This window comes from Metopolophium dirhodum, chromosome 2 (genome assembly GCF_019925205.1).
Source record: "Metopolophium dirhodum isolate CAU chromosome 2, ASM1992520v1, whole genome shotgun sequence".
In the NCBI taxonomy this organism is placed as follows: domain Eukaryota; kingdom Metazoa; phylum Arthropoda; class Insecta; order Hemiptera; family Aphididae; genus Metopolophium; species Metopolophium dirhodum.
The window spans coordinates 34,288,319-34,315,541 of NC_083561.1; the positions used below are offsets into that span (position 1 = coordinate 34,288,319).

The following is a 27,223-nucleotide window of genomic DNA, read 5'->3' on the forward strand; positions in this document are numbered from 1 at the left end:
TTATTGTACTGTCTACATGTTTGTGGAAAAAGAGAAAAGAAAACGATTAAATATTTTTCATACAGTTGTGTACACGCGATAGTATAAAAGGGCTGCGTATGGCCGTATGGGTACAACTGCACACTGCAGTTTTAGCGAATTATACGTGATTCGACCTGGTCGGACTGTGACGACTAAAAAAGGTGTATTTATGAAACAACGATATAAATACATATTACGGTTTGATCCTGACCAGAAAATCGACGGTCGTAATAATTTGTTCTGAATACGCCATTACAATAGAAAATTGAGCGGTATGTCGAACCGCGACGGTCATCGGCACGACGTCACAATATCGTAGCATAATAATATTTATTATAACATTATCGGTTTAACGAAATGCGTGTTGTTAAGGTCCGTCAGACTGGCGCCTCAAATTCAAAATTTTTAATTCACAAGTTTTAGGAAATTAGTTCTCAATCTGTAACTCAAGTTTTACCCCCGAAATTAATGTTTTTGTCATTCGGGTTGTCGGGCTGACGTCATCCTGGTAACCTGAGTTCAATTTTTTAATTCAGCAGTCCAGCATCCCGAATGATAAAAATTAAAAACATTTATTTCGGACTTGGATTACAAATTTCGAACTTTTGGTTATAAATTGTTACTAGATAGTACCTACTAGAGTTGGGTGCCAAATTTCTAAAAATATTGAGTTAATGATTTTGATTCGGGGGCACCTGGCGACTAATGGAGCCGACGCACTTGGACACGACAAACACTCGTACGACGGTAATAACAATACGTCATAGTGTCATACATATGACATTAACCGTACGCAACTTGTATGTGTCCCGCGGTGCGCAAATCTATGTACCAACGTAAAATTGTGTATTGACGTTGCGTCAAAGAAAAAAAAACATTATGACTTTCGGATTGGAACGATTAAAGCCACGGCGGGCCGAGCAGGTTGTTAGGTTAAGAGACGAGACGGTTTTTATTATTCTTTTTTAAAGAAATGTTATATTAAAATATTATAAATAGCACGTGAAACTCGAATAACACGCGTACGCGTAATAATATCAGCCGTATTGTTACAACACTACTACGACGACGACGACGACGACGACGGTGATTATTCAATTTGGCGTGGTCCGGCAGCAGCAGCATCGTCGTCTGAACACTCGTGGTTGTATATATATATATATATAATTTAGCGGCCGTGCGTTGTTGTAGTCGTTGTGTCCCGGCACCAATACCGGAATAATATGATAATATTATGCAAAGAATGTCGGCGTCGGGCCCGGATCCACCGACCAAAGTGTCCCCTCCGCATCGTTATCGCACGGTTAGCACGTGTGCTGTGGTACGTACCACAATAATAATAATAATAATAATAATATACGGTCCCGGCGTTGACATCATCTCGGGTGTGTAACAACGACAGTGCGACTCGCGTCGTTCTTGGCTCTAGCCTGCATGCCGAGAGTAATGGACACACGCGGAAACCCGAAAACCCAGCTACGTCACACTACGCGACGACGACCTCACGCGGTGTGATTATTATAATATTATTATGTATGTATGTATGTTTTGTTGAGCGGTGAAAAGTTAAGCGCTGGAGTAAACGAATGGAAAAACGCAGAGGAAATTTGAATTGTATATATTAAATATTTGGCGATCTGCGCTACGGAGAAACAGCAGTGACTCATGAAATAAGCGGGTACCCATATATATATATGCGACTGCATCGCATCGACAGAAATATACTATGCAACTTTTATCGTCTCGAGGGTGCTGGAGCCGACTCGGTTTTTTAGCACAAAAACTTCACATCTCGTGAAACTATAGTCAGACTACGATATATTTTTTTTTTTTATCATTTAAACGGTTAACTCGTAGTCTTTGTCTATACGGTCCGAGATCGAGAATAAACGAAATAAAGCTCGGGGTGGCGCAGCTTCGTCGAGGTCATCTCTGGAGTATAATATATACGCCTGCATGAGTCCTCGACATTTACAGACTAGGTATTGCGAATATTAAAAACATGATAATGTATGAAAATGAAATATAATGCAACACGCGGTTCGTTTCGCCCCGGGACTTCCTATGTCTTCCGCATCGTATATATATATATACGCGTAATCCACAGAATAACGAAGATGACTTTTAACATCGTTGATAGCGTAATATAATTTTATATATTACGGTGTATGGTGGTATTATATTATGTATATTCTGATCGTCTTGTACAATATTACAATCGCGTGGACTTGCGATGTCCATCATTACCTATTATATTAATTATTAACCGACAACTGACAAGGTTGGAAACATTGGGCGCACATGCAATTTTAGGTACACAATATAATAATAATACTGCTTGTTTATATAACGATATAGGTAGTAACTAAAGGGCCCCGGAGATACATTATGTACATATATATATATATTATATAATATGATGATTAAATATTTTTTTTTAATTACATGGGCACATCCCACTTTAAGTCAACAGACAAAATATCACCTATGTCCTACAAGAATTTACCATAAAAATTAAAAGTATACTTGCGGGCATTTTTTTTTTAGTTTTAAAATTGATATTTTATTATATGATGTGCGTACAATAATGTTTATTATACGGAGCATACTTTTTTTGTCTTTCGTCGGCATAACGACACCATTACGAGAGCGTGCGTGTAGGAAAAAAACGGAGAAGAAAAAATTCTCGCGTTCTAGATGGCGTAAAACTGACTTACAAAATACGTACTCTGCACATTATATTCGGATTCTCATACATGTGTACCAAACATGGTATAATAACAACAATCGTAATAATGTAATGTAATGTAATAAACAGCGGCCGGCCGGCCCGGCACGCGCACAGACACGATAGGAACACGCTTTCTACGATATAATAATAATAACGAAATAGGTAGATAAGTACTTGCAGACAACGCGAGCGAAATGAAAAGTAAGGTAAAGTCGGGCCCACCACACTCGCCAAGTCTCTCGGTCCAAAAAAATCAGATCGTATAATAATAATAATAACACATATTACAGTATTATATTATTATTATGTTATAACAACGAACGTTTTCGTCGTGTCTCCTAAAGATTTTCGCGAGATTATAAAAAAATAATAATGACCATCATTATATGTATATATATATATGTGTAGGTATTTGGTACTAATGTGCACAACCATAATGTAGGTACCTATATATCATAATATAATATATTGTACGCTTTTTGGGCACTTTCGTATCGTGTTATATATTATTATTATTATAACATACTAAACTCGCGGTCTTGTAGCTATTACGTGTGTAATACAGGCACATGTGTATAATAAATAGTGCATATACAGAGTGATTCTAAACACTCGTCATGAATAATTTTTATTACTTTCGTTTTCAGTTTACTCAAACTAAAATTAAAATAAAAGTACGAGGATGAACCCTGGTTGTTAAAATCTCATTATTCACACTAAATACTCAAAATGTATAAACTTCTTCTCAAACCATCATTATGGCCCTTCTGTTGCAGTATCCTAGTATAAAGGTCCATAAAAAATAAAATGTATATAAAATTTAAACTTTTCAATCTGAAACGCCCTGCTTTATTACTTATAATACTACCTATTTGATATTTTACAAACCAAACCATCTACTAGTATTGAGACATTCAGTTGCTTATATTCTCGCTAACTGCAAAATCAACCTCATTCTCTGATCGAACAACTTGCTAATGAAAACCCACCCTTTAAAATACGCTACTAAGCTAGTACTGTATTCTTTTAAAAATATAATAAAAAATAATTCCACGCTCCCCAGCGGGAGGTTGAAAGTGTCATTGCAATTCCTTTCTCATACGAAGCTTAAAGGTAATAGTATACTCTTACCACATACGCTTATACTACATATTTTGAATAATAAATAAAAAAAATATATTAATCAAGTGACTAAGACACGCAGGCTGGTACTTATGTGCTAGGAGTGTAGAACGAAGGCATAGCCGTACATGGGCGATCGCTAAGGGCACTGCAGAAATGTTCAGAGCCACAAACTCACACACCATACTTATACATTTCTTATAGAATAATTGTAAAGCATTTATTATCTGCATCATATACGCAAATTAAATTGTAAAGACAATATTATTTTCTTACGATTAGAAAAATAATTGTATAGGTACAATCACAATACAATTACATATCGCGTAATATGTATTCCAACTGAACTACAACCAATGGTACTGCTATAAGGACTAAGGAGTACCATATTCTCATAACTTTCATGGAGTGGTAATACAGAGGGCGCCAACTTTTGCTTTGCTAAAGACTCATTGGAGGAAGGTTATATAGCTATACATACGATACGTATAACATTCACGTAATAACAATAGCACAACTGAACGTAGCAGCCGTAAAATGATAATAATAGTAATAATAACCGCGAATCGCGATTCCGTCTGCCTCCGCGTGATCATCGTATACGTTATAATATATTATAACTACGTTTTGAAAATTGATATCTGATGACATTTCTGAAGTGCATCGCACCAAATGCATATATACATTGTAAAGCAGCTACGAATCTTACGAATCGCGTACAGGTACGTCGTCGTATATTCACTCGCACTGGCGGCGTACCTATATATTATATTATTATGTATTACGCGCTGAGAGAAGAGAACAGAAAAAAAAAAATCGTACCCGTATCTCATATACATATATTATGTTTATATATTATTATGCGCGTTTGACAACCGGTCGTGTGCTTTTTTTCCACCGTCTGACCAACACAGAAAATCCGCCAGCCGTTGACAATAGAAACATTCATCATATAATATACAGTTTTCCGATCGATACATTCACATATTTTTGTGCGAAGGATAAAAAAAATCGTAAGGTATTGTCCGCGTTTTCTGCAATTTTTCCGCCCCTCGTGCACTTCGGAGACTGCCCCGGAGACTGCCCCGTTCGTCACATTATAATATATACACGGGTATAATGCTATCATCGTTTTATTATATTATATATGTGCGGACGAGACGCTCTTCGTCGCAGTCCTCTGTGTCTACCTATACTGTAGAAGTCTGCCATCGCAGCAGTATATAATATTATTATTATTATATACGCATCATGATGTATCTGCGACGATCTGCATGTACACGGCGGCGACCGACAGCACGTTAAAAATATAATATATAATAAACGTATAATCGCGTACGACCGCCGCCGCGCTCACAATAATACATCATATCGTCGTAGGTATACTCGTATACTCTATATTATACAACGCTGGGATCACGATTCAATTTTTTCTTTATAAACATTATTATACGATCGCAATATGTCACAATATATATTTTATCATATTCGCGCGTTCGAACTCGAAGACAGCGTTTCGATTTTTATTCGTTTTTCTGCTATAGTTTTTAAGATTTACGTAGATCTCTGCAATGTTACGTTAGTGACCGCAGTATATATTCCAAAAACAGAAGACAAGTATCTTTAGATAAGAAACTAATTATTGTTGGGCAATAATATAGTCATTTTTTACTATTAGAGTAAATTAATCTAAATACCTAGGTAATTTGAAAATTCGATTACAATTATTTAGTTTCCCAAAATGTCAGTTGTTGCAGTTGTTATTGCTTCTAGCCAACGATATCATTATATTATATGACGTTATTATATCAAATAGCTATATTATATTGTTGGCGTGTCAAGGCGTCGTATCCTTTAAATCTCAATGGACATAATCAACGTCGAACGATAATAAAAATACAGCAGATATGGTATAATAATTAGGTTAGTCGTATCCATTATTATTATCGTACCTCGTCATAACAGTAATGTAGGTACATTTACGAATAATATCTCTGCAACGCGTTTGTGTGACCGGTCACCTCTATGAGAAATATTGGCGACTGTTTGTTAGTTTCTCCGCACATTGTCTCCGAACAGCGATTATATGACTTATTATTATTATTAAATATTATGAACGACAATATGTATTAGTGCACAGAGTATGTCTGCTGTTATTATGTACGTATGTAATAGGTACCGCCGAAGTTGTTGCTACCCTTCTAATGTTCAAAGCGTGTGTGTACACAAAGGGTCTCACAGTTCACGGTTAACGATAAGATATAATAAGATAAATAATTGTACTGTGAAACTACCATGGTAATTGATCGTGTCGTAATGGACGGTAATAATAATAATAATATAATTTCGATTTCGCGCAAATAATAGTTCAAACAATGACCAAAACCAAAACCAAGCACTAACCGATAATGTTGACCATTATTTGATATTATATATATATATCGTCTTGGGAGTTTGGAATCGCCAATTCGACAAGGTGCCTTATATATCATATAGTCAAACTACCGAGCAGTAAATGAGATCAATACAGACGTTGAGGACGATTGATGATCAATGATCATAAACCTATTATATTATAAGTACGAATGATGTGCAATGTACCTAAGTATCGTATATTACTAAAAAGTGCTCGTCGCCAATAATTATTGGACAATTTATCAGAATAATAGACTGTCGTCGAATTTTACGTTTAGACAATGCTTATATATAAATCAAACGAACACTATTTATTGTATGGGTAATTGGCTCGTATAGCTACACGGTCGATTATTATTATAATAATAATAATAATCGATGACGTGACGCGTGAAACTATTAAAACTCTGCGTGTATATTTTAATACCGTTTAATATGTAAATAGGTAAAATACATTTGTAAAAAAAAATTCTCCATTCTGTGCAAATCGTATGCAATCGATGTAATATTCGATATAATATTATGTGCCTTTTTATAAAACGGTTTCGTAACCTCGTGGTGAAATCGTCTGCCGAGTGGCTCTTCTCCGCCCTTCGCAGTTCGCATGGTTTAATAATATTATATACAGGTAGGTGGTATATACGTCATAATACTGTTAATCGCCGGCGCTGCAAAAATATTATTATGTGTTATAATAACTGCAGTGATGCTGTCACCGCGGAGATTAGTTTTCTTATAATATATAGTATAATATATAGATACTGTTGCAAGCCTAAATGGCTATAGGGATATTCGTTTAAAATTAAAATTTAGTTTCAAAATAAATTGTACAATTTTCTATAATATATTCAAGGAAAAAATTCTGCATTTTATTATCATATAAACTGCAGTGTACATTGTACCAGGTACACTATCTGTACCTATATAACCGCTTCCATTAGACAAATGTATTTTCAATTTCGGGAAATTAATATGGGTAATTTCTTTAGGTAAGTGTATTTAAAATTTAAATTTTTAGTTATCATTGTAAGACTATAAAATTTCCGAAATTCAACACACTACCTTGCTTGCTATAATATATGATGTACGCGGTGATCGCTCATGACATAATAATTTGTGCTCACTCCATATGAGCCACACTTCGGAAACCTTGCTATTACTGTTTATACAACCTATTATAACATTATTATGCGATAATAATAATTATGTATTATATTCAAATGCTATTTCCTTTTTGTATATCATAAAATCGTCGGCGGCGGGTCACGTCTTTCTGCTGCGGCATCGGTGGCGAATCGCATCAAAAAGCCGACCATAATGTTTAATATAATGACACAGCGAGCTGCAGGTTAGTCGTTGGAATATAAATTAAAATGTACACGCGTACGCCTGTTTTTTTTAATATTATTAGTTTTTAATGATTACGCGTAGTTTTACACGCGTGGAATCCCGCAGTTTCTAGGAACGAGATTATTATTATTATTATTATTTTCACTCCATTCGTCGGTCGGACGACGACGATGACGACGATAGTAATAACTATAGTAATATTATAACGGGCCGCCGACGTGTTCGAGGAATGTTAACGCCGCCACCACAGCCGGAACACGCGCGGCTGTGTATAATGTTATTATTTAATATTATATTATTTTATACTTGAAGGCGCCTCCGCCCTCCCCGCCCCCCCCCCCCCCCCCAAAAAAAAATACCGTCGCGTCGTAGGTCTGCTTAATCTCCTGCAGCTTGATCTTCCTCGCGGATGCTGTTTTTGGCGGCTGCACGACATGTAATGAGATTAGTCGAAAAGGTCACGGCGGCGCCGTAATCGTCGGCTGTGCGGGTTCTTTAGTGGCGGCGAATATTATTATAATATATGTAAAAAATAAAATAAGTAAAATAATAATATACAAAAATCTCACTCGTTTACGACAATATTATCATTATTATTATATATTTTCAAAATAATCTTATAGTAGTAGTAAATTAACATAATACGCGCGACGGAGTACAATATCGTTGACGCCAATAACCCGACAAACCAGACCCCAAAATTTTGCCGCTGCCGCCACACAATTCCAACTGACCGATTATGACGACGACGACGATGGTGATGATGATGATGATGATAATAATTTTGTATAATATTATTTTAATAATATAGGCACGAGTTCATTAATAATATTTACCAGTGAGCGGTGGCGTAGGCGAAAAAATAAAATAGTATTTATAGAGGCGGTTCTTATACTAAGCCGCCTGTTTCGATATTGTGTTAATGTGCCACCTCGAAAATGTTATTATATTATCATTATTACATTTTTCGTATAGAATTACTTAATTTCGTCCGTATTAATCAAACTTAAAACCCTTCAAACGTTGCAAGGCCGCCTAACGGCGTTTTGAATAATTTGTTCAGTGTCTCACGAGTAAACTATGCGTTTTAATATGCACATTATAATATGTACGAAATCCAAGTGACGGCCGCGGTATGGTGTCTGTAGATAATAATATTATAATATGCACGATGGCGCATGCACGATAACTAACGCCTTTATTTCGGAGTCACATACATCTCTTAACCGAAGCGATTATTATTAAAAAGTAAAAACACATCGTGACCGGATTCGGGTTCCGTTCGCGTTCCAGGAGTGCAGCAGTGTGGTGATAGAGGCATGCCGCTAAAGTGGGCGGGGTGGATACATGGAGGTTCTTAATGCTGTTAATTATCCATTCAGAGTTGAAGACTTGTATAGTTGTATTATAATATTAAGAACCATTATAACATGTGCTTGATAATTAAAGTGTATTTTCAATAAAAGATATACGCATAGGTATATTATTCACCTCGCATGCTCACCCTTATTTTTTATTTTTAATATGATTGCCCTGTAGCGATAGCAACTTATTTTTTCAAATTAGAATCAACATTTTTTTCTGTTAATTGTTAAGTACTTAAGAATATGAATTTTTTTGGAGAATGTTGATGTAAGCTATATCAACATTCTCCAAAAAATCCAATTCCGAATCGAATAGTTTTTTAATTACCTATACTTCACTGATATTTAGTATTTTTAGTATATAAATAATAGGTTTCGGAAATTATAGATAGTTATATAAAACCACATTTAAGGACTATATTGTCCGTAGTATATACATTTTAATAATTCAGAAACTCTCGATCAAAGTTTAATTAGGTACATTAAATTAATTTAAAAAAAATAATGAACCTAAATAATTTAATGTAAAAAAATATTGCTTCTCATTTGAAAAAAAAGAAGTGTAAAAATGGTGTAAAAATCCAAGCATTTGAAAATATGGCCCATGATAAGTGTACTCCGAATTTACGCAAGTATGATGACTGATAGTAGATAATATAGTAAATAGTTATGTACTATGTATAGCCGTATATAGGTACGGGTTTCGATGGGGTCCCGACGACGGTATTCTGAACATTATATCGGGCGTCGTATGCGTGTAGAACAACGTATAGCCGAAACTCAGTTATAATTACATTGCCAAGTCCGCCAAGCGAGAGGTCAGCAAAGAATTAAAAATCGGTCGCGGGGGCCGTCCGGCGGGTACGCCTTGACCCGTAGTCTCTATCGTTAGTCGTGGAGCACAATGCAAAATGAGCGCGCGCCATTGACAACAGGACAACGCGCGTAAGTGTAATAATAATAATAATAACAATAATACGCAGTGGAGTGTTGAAGGCGCTTTCCGGGAGAAACATTGCTCTTCAATGAAAGTGGGTGGCCGAGTGTCGGTCGATAGATCCAGTTATACATATTATTAGGTAGCTGAATAACCCGGCTTTGCAATAGGTAATGGAAAAAAATCTTGATCATTTAAATTATTGATCATTAAAATGCCTCACCGTAAAACTGATGAATCTAAATACAACGTGTGCCCTCCCTTTCTCTCCCCCTAGCAAAAAAAGAAAAAGAGAACACTCAGATGGGTGGTACTTGGAACAACTTGTTGAAATTAAATCATAAAAAAGTTCAATATAGTGTCGTCAGAAATGTAAACAAGGAATGTATTCTCATTTAAATACCTAAGGGTAAGTATACCTATGATGAGTTTTGTAGATGAATATGCACATATTATATAGGTAATGGGTATAGGTTAGGTTAAGTAGTAAAACATAACTTCAACTTAACTTTTGTAGAGGTTGGTTACAAAACGTGGGTGGTAGTTTTTTCAATATGTATGAGAATGTTTTGGGTAATGCCATAATACGAGTATATAACTATGAAAATGTTACGCGGCGGCGACGGTCAAAATCGCAAACGGAAGTCGGTTTTGATTATTTCTCACATACCTCTTGCTGTATCCGGATTTGTGTATTATTATCGTCAGCTATCGTCATATAATAATTATACATGTACGCGTGTAGCGCACAGACATTATTATCATTATTGTTGAAGTATCCGATTAGAAAAAAATTTCACTTTTCGGTTTCATGAACGGCTGGCTGCCGTTAATATGCTCGTTACGAGCGTTTTCGAATGACATTTGTATATAACGTCTATATATTATTAACAATAATAACATTATCGTGTCGACAAAAGCTCCCCATACTATATACTGTATAATATTGTTACGAGCAATCAATTTGGGCATCGGGTGCATTATATTTATTATTTTTATTATTTTGTAACGCTGATTGCATTTTTCCGTGGCGTGTTTATTATCTCGTAATTTCTAATATTATTATCATGCATTATTATTATTATTTTTTTTTTTATTATCATAGTTTGATAGCTAGGTATCCTAGGATACCTAGATAGGCAGTTTGTAGATACGTATAGGTTGTTCTTATATCGTCGTGTCATTCATTAAGTGACCTCGATTGCACTCGTTCCGGTTAATAAAATCTACCCAATAAATAAGCGATTACAATAAAATTATGATTATTACGATTTATCGTATTATTTGTATCTTGTGTTGGTGTACTTCAGTAGCTATAATATATAAATTAGACGGTTTCGTATTTACCGCAGGTCCGTCGCAGACAGCAACCTTGAATTCAAAATATATTATTGTTTAAACACGACACATTGTTTGGAAAATGAATATAATATTATACCTATATTTACATCCCAATTGATTATACTGTAATTTTTTGTAACACAAATTTGGTCGTTTATACCATATCCCCTCCGCCCCACAAATTATAAATGTCTTTGATGGTGGGTTGATTGCTGATGTTCGTTTCGACATTTTTGATTTATTTATTTAATAAATATTGTATTAATATATCTACACTTAAAATTCGTAGACGGAACAGTAAAGCTATTGCACGATTAAGTAATCGTTGTTATCGTATATAGAAATTGGGATTACAAAAATCTAAATACATTCTAAATAGTCGTATAAGTAATTCGACGGACCTGTTAAACAATATCTATGGAGGCTATCGATTATTAGCTTATATAATATTATTTCAGGCGTACCTATATACGGCATACACTATATTCATTGCAGTATTATATTATGTTACATACCTACTGCAAATATTCGATATAGGTAGGCTAGCTTAGGTTTTTTTTTTAACAAACACTCGAAAAGTTTTTTGTGAAAACCCACGTCTTGTTGCGACCTATACAGTTCTATGACTGCTATATAGATGAGTGGCCTCGATAAACGTATTTTGGGAGTAAAATAATTAAAGTAAGGTTTGAGCGTTTCACACGTGCTAATGATTTTCACGCGTTAATGTGTTCATTCATTTTCGATCTTAACGGTCATTAATATAATATATATATATATATTTTTTTATAGTAATTCATATTATTAAATATTATTAGGAGGTGTACACTTATGGAGCGAAAGGTTTTACCCGTTTTTTATTTTTATTCCCAACAATATATTATAATACTAATAAAAAATAAATATATTCAGCAGTAAGATATTATAATTTTTCGAGATCAATGTACGAGATTAGATAAGTCGTTTATATTATTTTAACGCGTACAATAAATAATAATATACATATAGGACACAAGTCGAGAAATCAAAGGGAAAAATCTTCGAATATAACAATGCGGCACAAGCGTTTCGTCATAAAATCCCATACAATATATAATTATTATTTATTATTATAGAAGGACTATGCAGCGATAGTTCATAGAAAATATGATTTCACGACCGGCGAGTATAGGTATAGAAGTAATAGCTTAATTTAAAACAAACTCGGCTGACGGATATTACAATATAGGTACACAGTGTGGTGCGTGTATATATATATATATATATATAAATGCATATATAGATACATCGACTAAGTTTATTATACGATCATTATCATTATTTTCACTCATCGGTTTTCCGATTCGGTCGGATAGATATAGTGACGCTCGTTTGTGTGGGAGAACCATCCCCCCCCCACCCACTCATATTAAACTCCTCGAAAATTGCGATTGCCGGAGAAGCGTTCTATAAATTATATAGAATTGTTATATATATTTATGAAATGCGCCGATAATGGGAACATATTAGAAATCGGACGTGTGTCGGAATGTTTTTTCCCTTTCGCATTATCATTCTTAATGGCTGGCAAAACGGTACGGATTTGACAAAATAAATAAACCGCAAAACCGTTTGTGTCTCACAATGATAATGTTATATACATATATATATATATACCTTTCACCGGAACGTCAAACATTATTGTCATTATCATTTTTTTTTCTCTGCGCACGCGTTTCGATACGAAAACGTCACGTTCATTTTATACTGCATATACAGATATTATATACGCACACAAATTGGTACTATGTGTGAATTGTATGTACACTGTACAACATCAACAACAATAATAATAATATTGTTGTTTACGATATAATATGATAAGTAAATATAATTTACTATATGTCTATATACGCATACGTAATATTGCTATAAGCGCGAAACGACCGTATATCGACCGTATCGTCGTTTCCCGACGGTATAATATAGCATCATTATATTCGTACAAGTATAGGTGTACCTTCTATAGGTTATAGTAATTGGCATACGTGTCGATTCCATTGCACGGTTTATGCATCTATATATTGGTTTATATAAATATTTTACACAAAAAAATATATCTGAGATGAGCATTATGATATTAAATACTGAACTCAACAGTTATAATTATGTATATAATAGTATAATGTATTATGTGACCAGACATTATAATTTTATACCTACCTTGCTATATGAAATGCATAGTAATAGAAGTTCAATTTTCGTGTAATTGGTGGTTGTCAGAACTCAGAGGGATAAAATATCGCTACAAGCCAAAAGGAAACAAAACTAAGAGACTATACAATAATAATAATAATGTAATATTATTTATTATTTAGCTTAATGTACGGATATACAGGAGACTTTAACGAGCTGTGCACTCGCAGGAGCTTCTGTAAACGTAAAACTGCAGTCACCGTGATTTTCGATAACTTTTTTAAAGTTTATATTTTTTAAATATTTTGATTTGGTTATGATGATTGATGCTGCGGTATCTATATATGTATTATTCTAGTACAGGGATGTTTGGTAGTTTTATTGCAGATTGTTACTTATTAATAATTTGTTATTTATGCCAGTTTATTATTTCTATTAACTAATGAAATGGTTTTAGGTGCATCTCAAAGTATGAGCGAGAGTAGGATAGATAAATATCTAATATATATATAAACAACAATTTAGGTGAATGGGCGATACACTCTGTATGTTAAATATAGGTATGTGTATTATAATATGAAATCGCCTCCGTGAAATCGTTATTGCCGCTTTTCTATATATATATATCAATAATAATAATAATAATAATAATAATAGTAATAGTATGATATTCGCGTTCGTGCTTATAACTCTAAGTATATACGTATTATACAGGTATACGATGCGCGCGCAGATACGCGCGCCCAGTGAAAGTATTATAGTATATAATATTATAATATGATAATAACAGTAATAAGTAGTAGTAATAGTAGCTATATATAATACTGCGATTTAGCGCGGGCAAAAGTGCAATGTCGTAATGTCTATATACATATACTAATGCGCGCGCAGACCAACACACGCGAACGTATATAATATATTGTAAATACGAATTGGCAAATAGTAATAGTAATGATAGTCGGGGGAGAAACGTTTGGCTCGAGGGGTACGATAAGTAAAAGCGATATTCTCGCGCGCGACCGACTGATTCGTTGTCGTGCGGTACATTATTAAATTATTATTATACATAAAGGTATAGGTATATATTATATTATATCGCGTCGTTTTTTAATGGACTCCCCAGGGGAGATCTATCGATCAGCGCGGCGCGCGTATAAATCAAGTCGTAGGTATATATATATATATATGACCATAGTTATTAATTTTTGTCGGACGATCGACTCTTTGAAAACCGTTCTGTACATCATATTATATAATAATATTATTCCGAGTCTTCAACGTGTGAGATATTATTTATTCGCAAAACCCGATGACACGTATTTAATAAAATATCCGTCGCAGACACGTCGTTGCGGCGCAGTATATACGAGAACTCTGCTCACTCCTACCTTCATTGCAACATCAGCTGCAGCGAAATATAGGACACACGTCTTGCTGCAGTGTATAATGTATATAGATTATGCAGCCACCAATATAATACATATGGGACGCGGACGGTCATCGTCTCAACCGTTTAATTTTACATAACGGTTTCGTCAATAAACAGAATTTTAAACTGTTAACACTAAAATTTCGTACTACATAATAATAAATGTCTACACCTGTTGTTTATATAATATATAGTTTTGGAGCATATTAATGATCAATACTCGATGGAAACTCGAGGATCGCAGTTTTTCCTGACCCACGTTCGTTGTGGTTTTACGAGCGATACATCGTCTGCATCGCGTCGACTATTAGTATATTAATACAATAAATAAGTTGGAATTTTTTTTTTTATCGATCCGCGATGTCTGAGACGTTTGAGTGGCATACTTTGAACTGCGGGAAATATATTATTTTATAAATACGATCATCAAATAGAGCAGAATGAACAATAGTCAATAATGCCGTTTTGTGGTAAACCGATTGTTTATTACTATATTATATTGTCACTTTTTTTTACGCGAAAACTGTTTTGCGCTGTGGCTATAGAATGCGTACTAAATACATATTATAGTTAGTATTCGGATCGATATATGCAATTCCTGTACAATTATTATCGTCTGCACCCGATGTAGATCTATATTATGTATAATATACATATTTGCTGCACGAACGTACCTACATAATATTATAAAATTATATACATCGACGATACTCTCCAAACATTTCTAAATATTCACAAGACTTTGTATGACGATCAGGTGTTCCATCATATTGTGTATCGTGAAAACTGAAAGGCGTAGACGAATATCCGTCTTCGGTAGACGGGCTGAGTTCCTCTCGTACGCACCTCTCATCCTATATAAACGGTTTCTAAAAAGTCTGCACCTCGACGGCGCTTTCGGATACTATTGTCTGGGCTGTTATTGTTTACATCACAATCATCTCCTCAATAATTATTCACATACTATATTATAATATTGTATTATTATATATTAAATATTTTGTTTATTAAACGTACGCGGTCGGCCCAAATCGCTATACGATGTTATTATTATTATTACGTCACTCGCCACTTGACGTATGCGGCGATAGGTTTCGCCATCAGTACACATAATATATATATACAGTATACACATATGTAAATATCACCGCATAAAATAATATATTATATATGCCAATATACCTAAGAGCGGTTCACATCGAGTAGCCGAATACAACTTTCATTTCGGTCCTCATCGAGAAAAAAAATAGTATTTTTCTTGAATAATTATAGCTAATGATAATATTATGATCGGTGTATTCTGTATAGTGACTGGTGATTTAATAGTATCAAAGGTGTGCACGTTAATATAGAAGAAGCTAACTTTAATTGCCTAGTTTTTGTCTACAAAATGTGTATTTAATCAATGGTTAAGTCAACGTCAATAACGTATAGCTAACAAACAATTATAGTATAATATAATATTTCACCCTAAAAGTATGAAGCGAAGATATATATTAATTTAATTTGGTTAAAAAGTACCTACCTAGTTAATTATAATTTTTTTTAAATTATAACCCGATTTACACTTATAGAGTAATTGAGCAACTTAAATTTTTTTTTTTAATAATAGACATCAACATTTTGTTAATGCTGAGTATTATTATAACATGAAACATTCTGTATATTATTTCCTGCAGTAGTCACCCTCGCCGCTAACGACCGTTTTATTGTTGTGCTACACCAAAATGCACACATACAAGTTACAACGCGTCATCATCATAGCTAATACATCATAGATAATACACTTATTATATTATAATATATGGCCCCGGTTCACCCTGTAATTTAATCACACATATAAATTATTATATTATTAAATACACATTTAGGTAGTACCTACGATCTGCCTGTCGTCCTGACACTGTGTGAAACGTATAGGTAAACGTTGTATGCATCAGCGTGATGTGGCTAACTAACAATATTATGGATAATGGATATTATTATTATAAGATATAATATTATAGTATCTGAAAAATAGTCGTCAATAGACTGCGTGTGCATCATCATCCCGGATCCGTATCCTTCAACTTTGTACGAAGAACGTCGTCGTGACGATAATAATATAATATATTATTGTTATGAAATATTTTTTGGTTGATCGGATTTTTATTCTCACGCGTAAACAGTTCATATTATTATCGTTTCTATATCTGTATCCCAGTGCGGTTAGTAGTTGCATTAATTATCTTTATAAATATGTATTGTGCAATATTATAGATTTTTATTATTTCTAGAAGTTTAACCAATAATTTAACATATTATTATAATATTAATACTCGCATACTATAATAAAAGTTATTATTAACATTTTTTTCGGATATTGATAATGTAATTATTTTGTACACCGTTCGACGTAATTGATATTCATATAATTTTTTATCAGCTATTACGATAAAACTAGTACCTATGCATGTTATTACAATTATCTCTTTTAATCCCGATCTGAAGGACGGTGACATCAAATTGCAAATAATTAGACGTACTTATTTAAATAATTACTAACATATATTAAACGCCATCGTTTTCGTAATACATAATATTATTTTTTGCGTTATGGGGATAATTAAAATATTATCGTGATAATAAATTATTTATGAATATTATGTTGGCTCGTCGTGATGACCCGCGAACGAAAATAATATTATTTAAACACGTATATAAATCGTATATTATTCGGTACTATAATATTATATTATACAGCCGCAGGTAATACGTCATAATATTGTTCAACCATCGATCATCTCGTTTACGAGATGTTTACCTGCAATATCATACGATGTTAATGGCGTGTATATTCGATACGAGGGGTTAGTTCGATTTTTGGTTTGGAGAATATTACAGTAGATAGTATTCCGTACGATTACCATAATATTTATTAATAATATAAATATGAATATATTTACACCACTACGATTTATTATAAATTATTATTATTTAATAAGTGATCGTGTCCAGAGGTGAATTCCATCATATTATGCCACACAAAATAGTCGCGTATATCTATGGGATGTGTGATGCGATTGGTTTATTCGGGCTTTCTAACAGTATTTGTTTTCACTAAAATTATCCGCATTTAACCGGCGTGAAAAATCAATTTTAGCGCGTTAATATAATGACGATATTAATATAATTAAAATAACTTTTGAGAAACCCGAAAACCTAACCTAACCCTCTCAAGTGTGCATAAATCAAGTCAACTTGCCGGTGAACTTGACATGCGCACACGATCGACGACGAATTTTACATTTGCGATTCACGCGGGAAGGCCGGGAAGTATTATGGTATCTATAGCCGTGGGTACGATACGCGTGGTATCTGGCTATAAACCGCCGTTAACGCGATTCCCTGCATAGACCACGATGGTTATATTATATGTTATAAGTATGTCACACTGACGAGAGGTAATTAGGAATTTTTCATTTCCCCCGATAGGTTACAAATCGGACGTGCGAGCACGCGTGCAAGGTGTGGCGCGCGCCTCAAAAAGTTTTCAAAAAGACCCACGAACACCGACGCCGGTAATAATAATAATAATATTTGTTATGTGACTGACGGACACCTGACGAATGGAAATCAAATTCGACTGTCGCTGCTGCCGTGGTCGCAGGTCCAATGACCGCCGCGCATTAATATATACAAACACATTTTCTAAACGGATTTTCACTCGTAGGTCATATATATATATATATATATAATATGCATACGTGTGCTCTATGCCGAAATGAGTTACGGGTTTATGTCCGGTGCACGTCGATAGACGGCGATCGGCATAATATTATATACCGATATCACGGTCGTTATAATTTGTCGTGTGCGCACCGCCGCCATGATATTATTTACATAATTATAATATATAATTATTATTATTATTGTTTTAAATTTTAACGACGAAACGGTAGACGACGGCGATATACGAAATACTAAGTATCTCGGTATTGTGTCGTGTACTTGATGGCGACATTAACCTATTATTATGGTTGTCGGGAAGATCGAAAATTCAGTGATTTAATCGATGCGTTTACGATAACAACTATAGGGTTAGAATAATATGTTTACGACCTAAAAAAACTAAATGGAATGCTTGCAGATATGCCCTTAAAACAATAAAATATGAGAAAAAATTTAAAATTTTGAATAAAATTTCGTTAAAAAATGATATAATACATTCAAAATTATACTACACATTTTTACGGATTACTAATAAAACACTTCTCATATTCACGCGTCCAATAATTTACCTACCTATGGGCGTATGTCGGAAGCTGCAATGTTGCATATTATTAGGTATATGTATAGCACGATCGTGTAACGTGTGACAGCCTCGATAAATAACAAACAAATTAATATTTTAAAAAATGTTCTTTGAAATACGAAATGTAAGAAAAACGTCAAACTGGAAGCTTACCGCAGACGAAAACACGGTGTATATTTGCATCGGTTATCAACCAAGGGGCGTATTAATATTTTAGGGTCGCGCCCATCGTGATATAAGTCGTAAGGCACTTATTTTTAGGTGTCACGAAAATTTAATTGAATATATGTCTATAATTTGGGGATGGTCTACAATTTATAAAGATTGAGAACCATCGGTCTTTGTGACGAGGCGGAATTCACGTCGTGCTGCAGTCAGCCCGGATTTTAAATATCACGAACTCGGTAATAATAAATTTGTATTACGCATGCGCGTATTGTGTATCGTATAGGCCGCGGGGGCGGGGGCCCGGAGCGGTACTTTATTATACTATTATACATTACAATATAAATACGTAGATATTATTGCACTTGGCGGTACAACGACGACATTATATAATATTGTGGTATGATCGTGAATTAGCTGGCGGTTTATACGATCGGATTTATATATAGGTACACGGCGTGTGATGGTCGTCTATATTAATATATTATTGTACAGCACGCATGTGCCTGCAAATGCGTCCATGCCGCAGCCGAATTCCATTTTTTACCTATTATAATAATATGTTGAGTATTATTTGGTTTCGAGTTTTTTTTTACTCTAGCCGTTTCATCGGAGAAGAAAAAACACGATCCGTTATAAAATTCAACGGCTCGGGGTATAGGCCTACGCATATATAACAGATACATACTGCAGCCGCGGCGGCAGCGTAGGCGTGGTTTTTTTAATGAAATGTATTTCGCTGCGACGACAAAAACATAATTTAATAATATTATCGTAAAATATATCCCGTTATACGCACACCGTCTGCGTATATTATTTATTATTAATAATAAGTAATACCTATCATATAATAATATTATGCCAGATACGTTTTGTAATACTTACCTATAGGTGAAATATTATAATTTATATGTCCGTATTTTAATTTAGTCTATACATATACAATTATAATTTATGTCATATATATTGTATACACTATATACAATTTATTGAACTACAATAATTTCTTTATTTAGGAATTTAGGATCCCATCCTGGCCTCCACCCATCTCGCAGTTAAAACATTTTTTAAAATTACTCCAGCTACTCAAAACAAAAGTTATTGATTTTACCATTGAAAAACTTCATGCAGTATTTCGGATGACACTCGGATTCCGACTCTGAATTCGTTCGGACCATAGAGGTTCTATACTGTATACAATATTAAACGCGGTTAAGTCATATTATGCCCAACATTGCATAATTTGGTCCGAGCGAGGAAAAAAAATGAACACACCCGCTTATTATTCTTGTGCGTTATAATATTATGTACAGTGTACACGCCGACCGCACACGGATCTCGATTTCGATAATTCGTTTTGCACGGCACGTCGGATCGTCGTAATAATTCGATTATAATCGCATATAATATAGGTACTATAACAATAATAATGATAATAATAGTGATATGTATGGCATGTATCGGTCGACCACTGTATCTTAGGGAGGTAGGTACCTACGATAAATTTTAATTAGACTCGTCGCACATTATAATATTACCCGTATTATATTCATACATAGGTAGGTAGTAGGTATATACCATGCATGATACAGAGCGCACGCACTATTATTATTGCTATTATACCTACCTATCGTCGTAATTTATAATACTAATACCGTGAAACGAAAATTGTCTTCACGGCCGAGCGTTTTGCTCTCGCTCAAAATGCAAATTTAAATATCGCGATACGAACCGCACACACACACACACACACACACACACGCATGACGTGTCAGGAGCAGCGCGCGAAAAATTAAAAAAAAAAAAAAACCAAATCGATATTATAATAATAGTATTAATAAAAATAACCCATCGGCCAAACTGCAGTGCAGTAATATCATATTATTATACACGTAATAATAATAATAATTTAAATCGGAGCGGCCGATCGGCGGGGCAAGGTCGTTGGCGGCTGCGGTACCACGCCCGAGCGGATCTCGCGAAACAGACCCCCGGGGGTTGGCCCGCATGCCTCGGCTATATTTATATAATATTATATTATATTACTTGTGCGGTTTCGCTTTTTTCTCTCTCTCTCTCTCTCTCTCGCACGTACACAACGCTAGACGTGGTTCTCGAGAGGTAGTCGTGACCGTCAAGGTCGTCCGGGAAAAATCGTGTTTATTTATCATTTTTTTTTTTTTTTTTTTTTTTCGTTATACATTTTATGTAACACGAACGCGCAGATTTGATTTAGGGCGTTGCCACCGTTGAGTTAATATTATTGCACTTGCGGAGACGTAAGTTGTTGCGGCAACGCGTGTGTGCGGAAATCTCCGGCTGCGAAGTATTTATTATAATAAATTACTATTATACCATACGATTATATTATAGCCATCGCATGATCGTGTGTATTATTATATTGTTATTATCGCAATCGACTATAGTTTGTACGCGATATTATTCGGCTCCTGTTCGACGGTACACGACCGTACACGCATGATTAAACGACTTTTTCATTTATCCGCGCGAGGGTTTATAAAATAACAAAGCGCGATTGGTTGTGCTTGCTACACGATGAGTAAACTAGTAAAGGTGGGCAAGTCCAGAACGCTAAGTTATAATTTACTTACAAGTTAATAAGTTGGCAATAACAATAATATATTTAACTTGGTTAAAATAAAATTGGTTAATTCGCATTGTGATCATCGTGCAACTTTTGCTAAAAATAGGTACATCATAATTCATAATATCCTTGTTGAAAACAATCTGTATAGTGGCTTTTTACGTACCTATAGGTCGGTCTAACTTTGCCGTTAATGCACCCCTCTTTGGAATGATGCGCACATTGCACATTTCTTTGACGCATTTATTGATTTTCTCGGATAATATTGTTCATGATAATTAATACCAGAGCGGTTATTCGAAAGATAATTAATTAATTTGTTTTAACTGTACATATATAGATAATAAATTGTGTATAAGCTTGATTTCAAGTTAACGTATTGTTGTTCGAGTTAATTGTAAAAACCCAAGTTATTATAATATGGATACTTTAAAATCTACTGTACCTATAGCGATAGGTTAAAAAGTCTAAAAAATTTAACTTTTCAACCAGTCATATCCTACTCTTTGTCGTATACTATATGAACTACCGGGTGCGTTGGTGGTGCCGATGGCGGTCGTATACATGTATATGTATATTATTATTATGCCACGATATTAATGTTATGCGCGTTTAGTAACGGCCGAGCGGTTTTGCGCGTTTAAAACCACACGTACGACATATTGTAATATCATATTATACACTGTGGTATTATAATATTATACGTGTCTTAAACCTATCTGTTATTGTCTGCCGTACGCGAAGCGTAATTTTTGTTTTTATTCGCAGACTATAATAATATAATATGTTATTATAATGTCCTACGGAGCTGGTATATGCCACCTGTCTCCCTTTATTTACATACATAGGTACATTGGCAGTCGACACCCATATTGTATTTATCATTATGTGCGTCTAATGCGCGTTCCTATGCAAAGAGTTTTATATTTCTTAAATAAAAGTAACAACCAAAACACTTTTTACACTCACGTGATAACTTTAAGTGTATTATTGCATAACCAATGGATTTGGTATTTTATACTTATTTTAATATGATATAATAAAGAGACGTCATTTAATATATATATAATATATATATATATATTAGTATATTACCAGTGAGTTAATATCATAATATATATTGGCATCTGCAAAATTCCAAAAAAAAACTCTTTTTAGGCTGAAAAAATTTCCCATTTACATGTAAGCTAACTGCGTTACAGGAAGCTACTTTTGTATTTTATTACCTTCGTAATTTTTCAATAATATCCGGTCTTCCGGTAACGTGGAAATAATTTGTCTATAACGTATCTCACTTAGTCACTTATAATAATACTACATTAACGATAATACATAATACATTATTTATACCAACAAAATATCTCAAAAATGTATTGATATTGCTCCAAATTTCCCAAGAAATATTCCTAAAAATTTAGCATTATAGTTTATAGTAATATAATTACATATTTGTATAGGGCTGAATATTTTTAAATTAAATAGGTACCTACGTAATAGTATCCGCTGAGATATAGGTATTCAATTTTAAATTTGTCGGACGCAACTAACGGCCTATAGCTATATTGTATTCTTCCGTATTATAAGCGTATAAATTGTTATTATCATGGTATATTATATTTTCATTGTTTATTTATTTTTCGTTTTATTTTTTTGTTATCAGGATCACATTCAGGAAGTGTTGGATAAATGGACGCAAATCGACGACGAGATTTGGGCCAAAGTGATAGTGCTTGAAAGAAACCGGCGAGTGGCTAAGGCTTATGCCAGAGCACCAATACTCACGGTGAACGGATCCGACGAGGGATTCGACGGATACAGGTAATAATAACTGTTTAAAATATATAGCTAACACAAATTATTATAATTTATAAGTTTGTTGATATCTGAGACTTTATAATGGATCAATATCGTGTATATATTATATATTATTATATAAAGGCGCAAATAGATAAAACAAAAAAAAATATTGAAACGGGACTGTGGAAATTGTCTTAGAGTCGAGAGGTTTACACTGTACACTGTATACATATACTATACATATTTGTCGTAATAATCATTTCGCGCGGGAATAAATAATACGCCCAGATTACTCCAGAAGAGTACAGACATAATTTGTTGTGCTATCGCGACACGAAACTTTCACACGAAATTGATAGCAAATAAATTTGTTTCGTGTGAAAATCTGGTGTCATAATAGTTCACAATTATATACATAATATTATAATAATCTGTTTGTTCACCTGTAGCGTTCTTATATTCCTGCAAAAATTTGTTTCTTTATAGGTGTAAAATTTTGTTACTCAAGCGACCTTCAACAATAGTACTGCAATTTGGGACCACTGCTAGTTAGCCAAACTTTTTATTCATTAAATTTTTATTTTTCTAAATATTTCGTTCAAATCAAACATTAATAATAAATACATGTTAACCCAACCTTACGAGTGTCCACAAAAACGTTCTACACCGTCATTTGTATAGGGTGTTAAGAAAATAGCGGAACTCCTGAACGGTTTGAAGGAGGGAGGGGGTGCTAATGCGATTACCATATTGGTCTAAGTCCCACAAAATTCGCTCTTTCACTATTCGCGCCTTTATATTATTATATACTTTATATAAGTTACATACACGCTGAATCATTGCAATAATAATAATAATTATATATTTCCGAGACTTATTTTTATAAAATATACATATACCGTCGCACTACCTGTTTCGCTTATTTATTCGTATTTAGTGATTTATGCTTGTTATTATGTTTTTTTTAACACTTAGTTTTATAAAATATTGCAATAATTAGCATTTGCTTGTAAGTGGCGCGACAGTATAATAACAACAAATTTATTATTATTAATGCGATACACTTATAGGCGGTGACCTTACAAAATAGAATTAATACGCGTGGCGTACCTACTACAATGTATTATTATGTATCGGATATACCTACTATTTAGTACTTATAGGTAGGTAATATCGTATATTGTTTAAATAATGCATTTCCGGCAAAATATACGTTCTAATTCTGATTTAGGGTGCATTTATTTTATATATAGGTGCACGTCGTAAACCTCCTAATGCACAACGATTTTCGCCAGCATGTTGTTTAATATGGTCATGGTATAGATACAAATTGGTTTCGACTTTCGATATTATAGGTACATAATATTATATATTATTATGGATAATACCTTAGTAAATATATTATTGTTATTTCTCGTAAAAGGTTCGTCATCTATCGGTTGAACCTACGCGGCATTGCGATAATAATTATAGAATATAAATTATAATAGGTACATAATATTATTTAGCATTATACTACCAATTTGTTTATATCCATTATCTTTGGGAGACACCTACGTGACGTATTATTATAGTAGTAAGAATAATAAAAACACTAAAGGAGATATTCTGTGGCCTGTGCACATATTATTATTGACCGCGAAAATCAACAACTTTGATTTGGGTTACCACGAGAAAAAATTAATTTCGAATTGATTACTCGACCATAATGATATACAATAGGTATTACACGTTGTATTTAAAACAAATGCGGGGAGGTACTCAATAATAACAATCATTATGGACGTAAAATGTATTTCATATTATTTTCTATCCGATAAAAAATATATTATGATGTACATGTTTGGGGAACAATTATTATAATTAGTAATTAAATTGATTTTTTTATATTCAAAGAAATAATACATTAATACCCTCGGCATTGTGGCCATTAACATGGCTGTTATTACATTTTTATATAGTATTTTTACATTGCAGTGCGAAATTGAATAAACGGATTAAATAATATAATAATAATAATAATGATATGACAATTTATTACATTAATTTGTCCAAATCTGACGGCTGGAGGGAGAATATTAAAATAATTATACATCAATGTACGTTTATAATAATATTATTTATCTATTACTTTATTTCCATATAAATTCAACTTCACTAATATAAGTACATAATATATAGTTATACATGCATAATATTTTATTTTATTTTACACACACGCTCGTATTAAAAAGCCTACATTGCTATTTTAAATTTTCCATCATTTGCTATTATTATATAAGCCCTCGAGGTTTCGACTTGGGTGTATTATAGGCTATAGTCGCATTGTATATATATACTTTATATATCTATTGGTAGTATAATATATGAAAATTCTCAGACGGGCGTTCGTTTCATCCGGCGAGAACTGTTAAATCATTTCGGTAACAAATATATCACTTTTTACCCAACACTCGATTATAATTGTATAATATTATACAACACAGGACTTTAATTTAAACGAACATTTATCTAAAAAAATTTTTAACATTAAATCTGTTATTATATACGAATTCAAGGCAATATCACAAAAACTAAAAATATAAATAATATAATATATAATAACGTAAAATACGAAATCCTATAATATATTATACATTATCGATACCAAGTCGGGCGCCCAATTATTGCAGTCGAATTAGCATTTGTATATTATAATATATATATACATACTCTGAGAAACGTTTCTGGTTTTGGAATTCTCTTCCCGCAAGTCAGTGAACTCTCTCGGCCATATGTACACAATTTGTTTTTCCTCCTCCTCCACCACCACCGTCGCCATCATCGCCATCGCCGCCACCACTACCTCCACATCGCCCTATTCTCGCGTTCTTCTGTTTCCTTATACGCGCTATACACTGCACACACGCGCGAGTGCGCGCTTTCCAATTCAACTCAATTATTATTACCACGCCGATAACGAAACCGCAGTCGTTTGAATCGCGACAATTTATACCCGGACTCTTTTCTACACGTATAAGTCTTATACACACTACACACACACACACACACACACACACACACGCACACACGTATGTCCCCAAGTACGCGTATACATACATCGGTATACGTAGATGGCGTGAACCGGGTACACACACGCGTACATAATATTATGTATGTGCGCGTAAATCGTAAATCTCTTTATAATCTATAAGCTCACAATAGAGTGCAGGCCAATAGCTGAATATTTATTGTCGTTGGCGGCGGCGTCGGCGACGAACGCGTTCGCGCGGGGGGGCGCGCGACCTATGAGAACTTTTCGAGATGCGAAAAATAGATTTTGAAACCAGTCGCGCGCTATAAAATATATATGAATATAGCATAATATGTACATCTATATTATCTTAAGACGAGATATTTATAGCGTCGGCCGCGTGACGTAATAATTTCAAAGCAAAACAATAATAATATAATATAAATAACGCGTGCATTATTATT

At 33.9% G+C, this 27,223-nt stretch overlaps 1 protein-coding gene across 4 annotated transcripts in view; it reads left to right on the plus strand.

Annotated features, from left to right (window-relative positions):
• The window catches only part of LOC132938123 (uncharacterized), a 168,485-nt gene that overhangs the window by 99,535 nt on the left and 41,727 nt on the right, over positions 1 to 27,223 (plus strand). For all 4 annotated transcript variants that reach the window (XM_061004802.1, XM_061004803.1, XM_061004805.1 and 1 more), the window contains exon 3: positions 23,610 to 23,767. In XM_061004802.1, the coding sequence (XP_060860785.1) occupies positions 23,610 to 23,767 (158 nt within the window). The remainder of the gene's footprint in view (positions 1 to 23,609; positions 23,768 to 27,223) is intronic.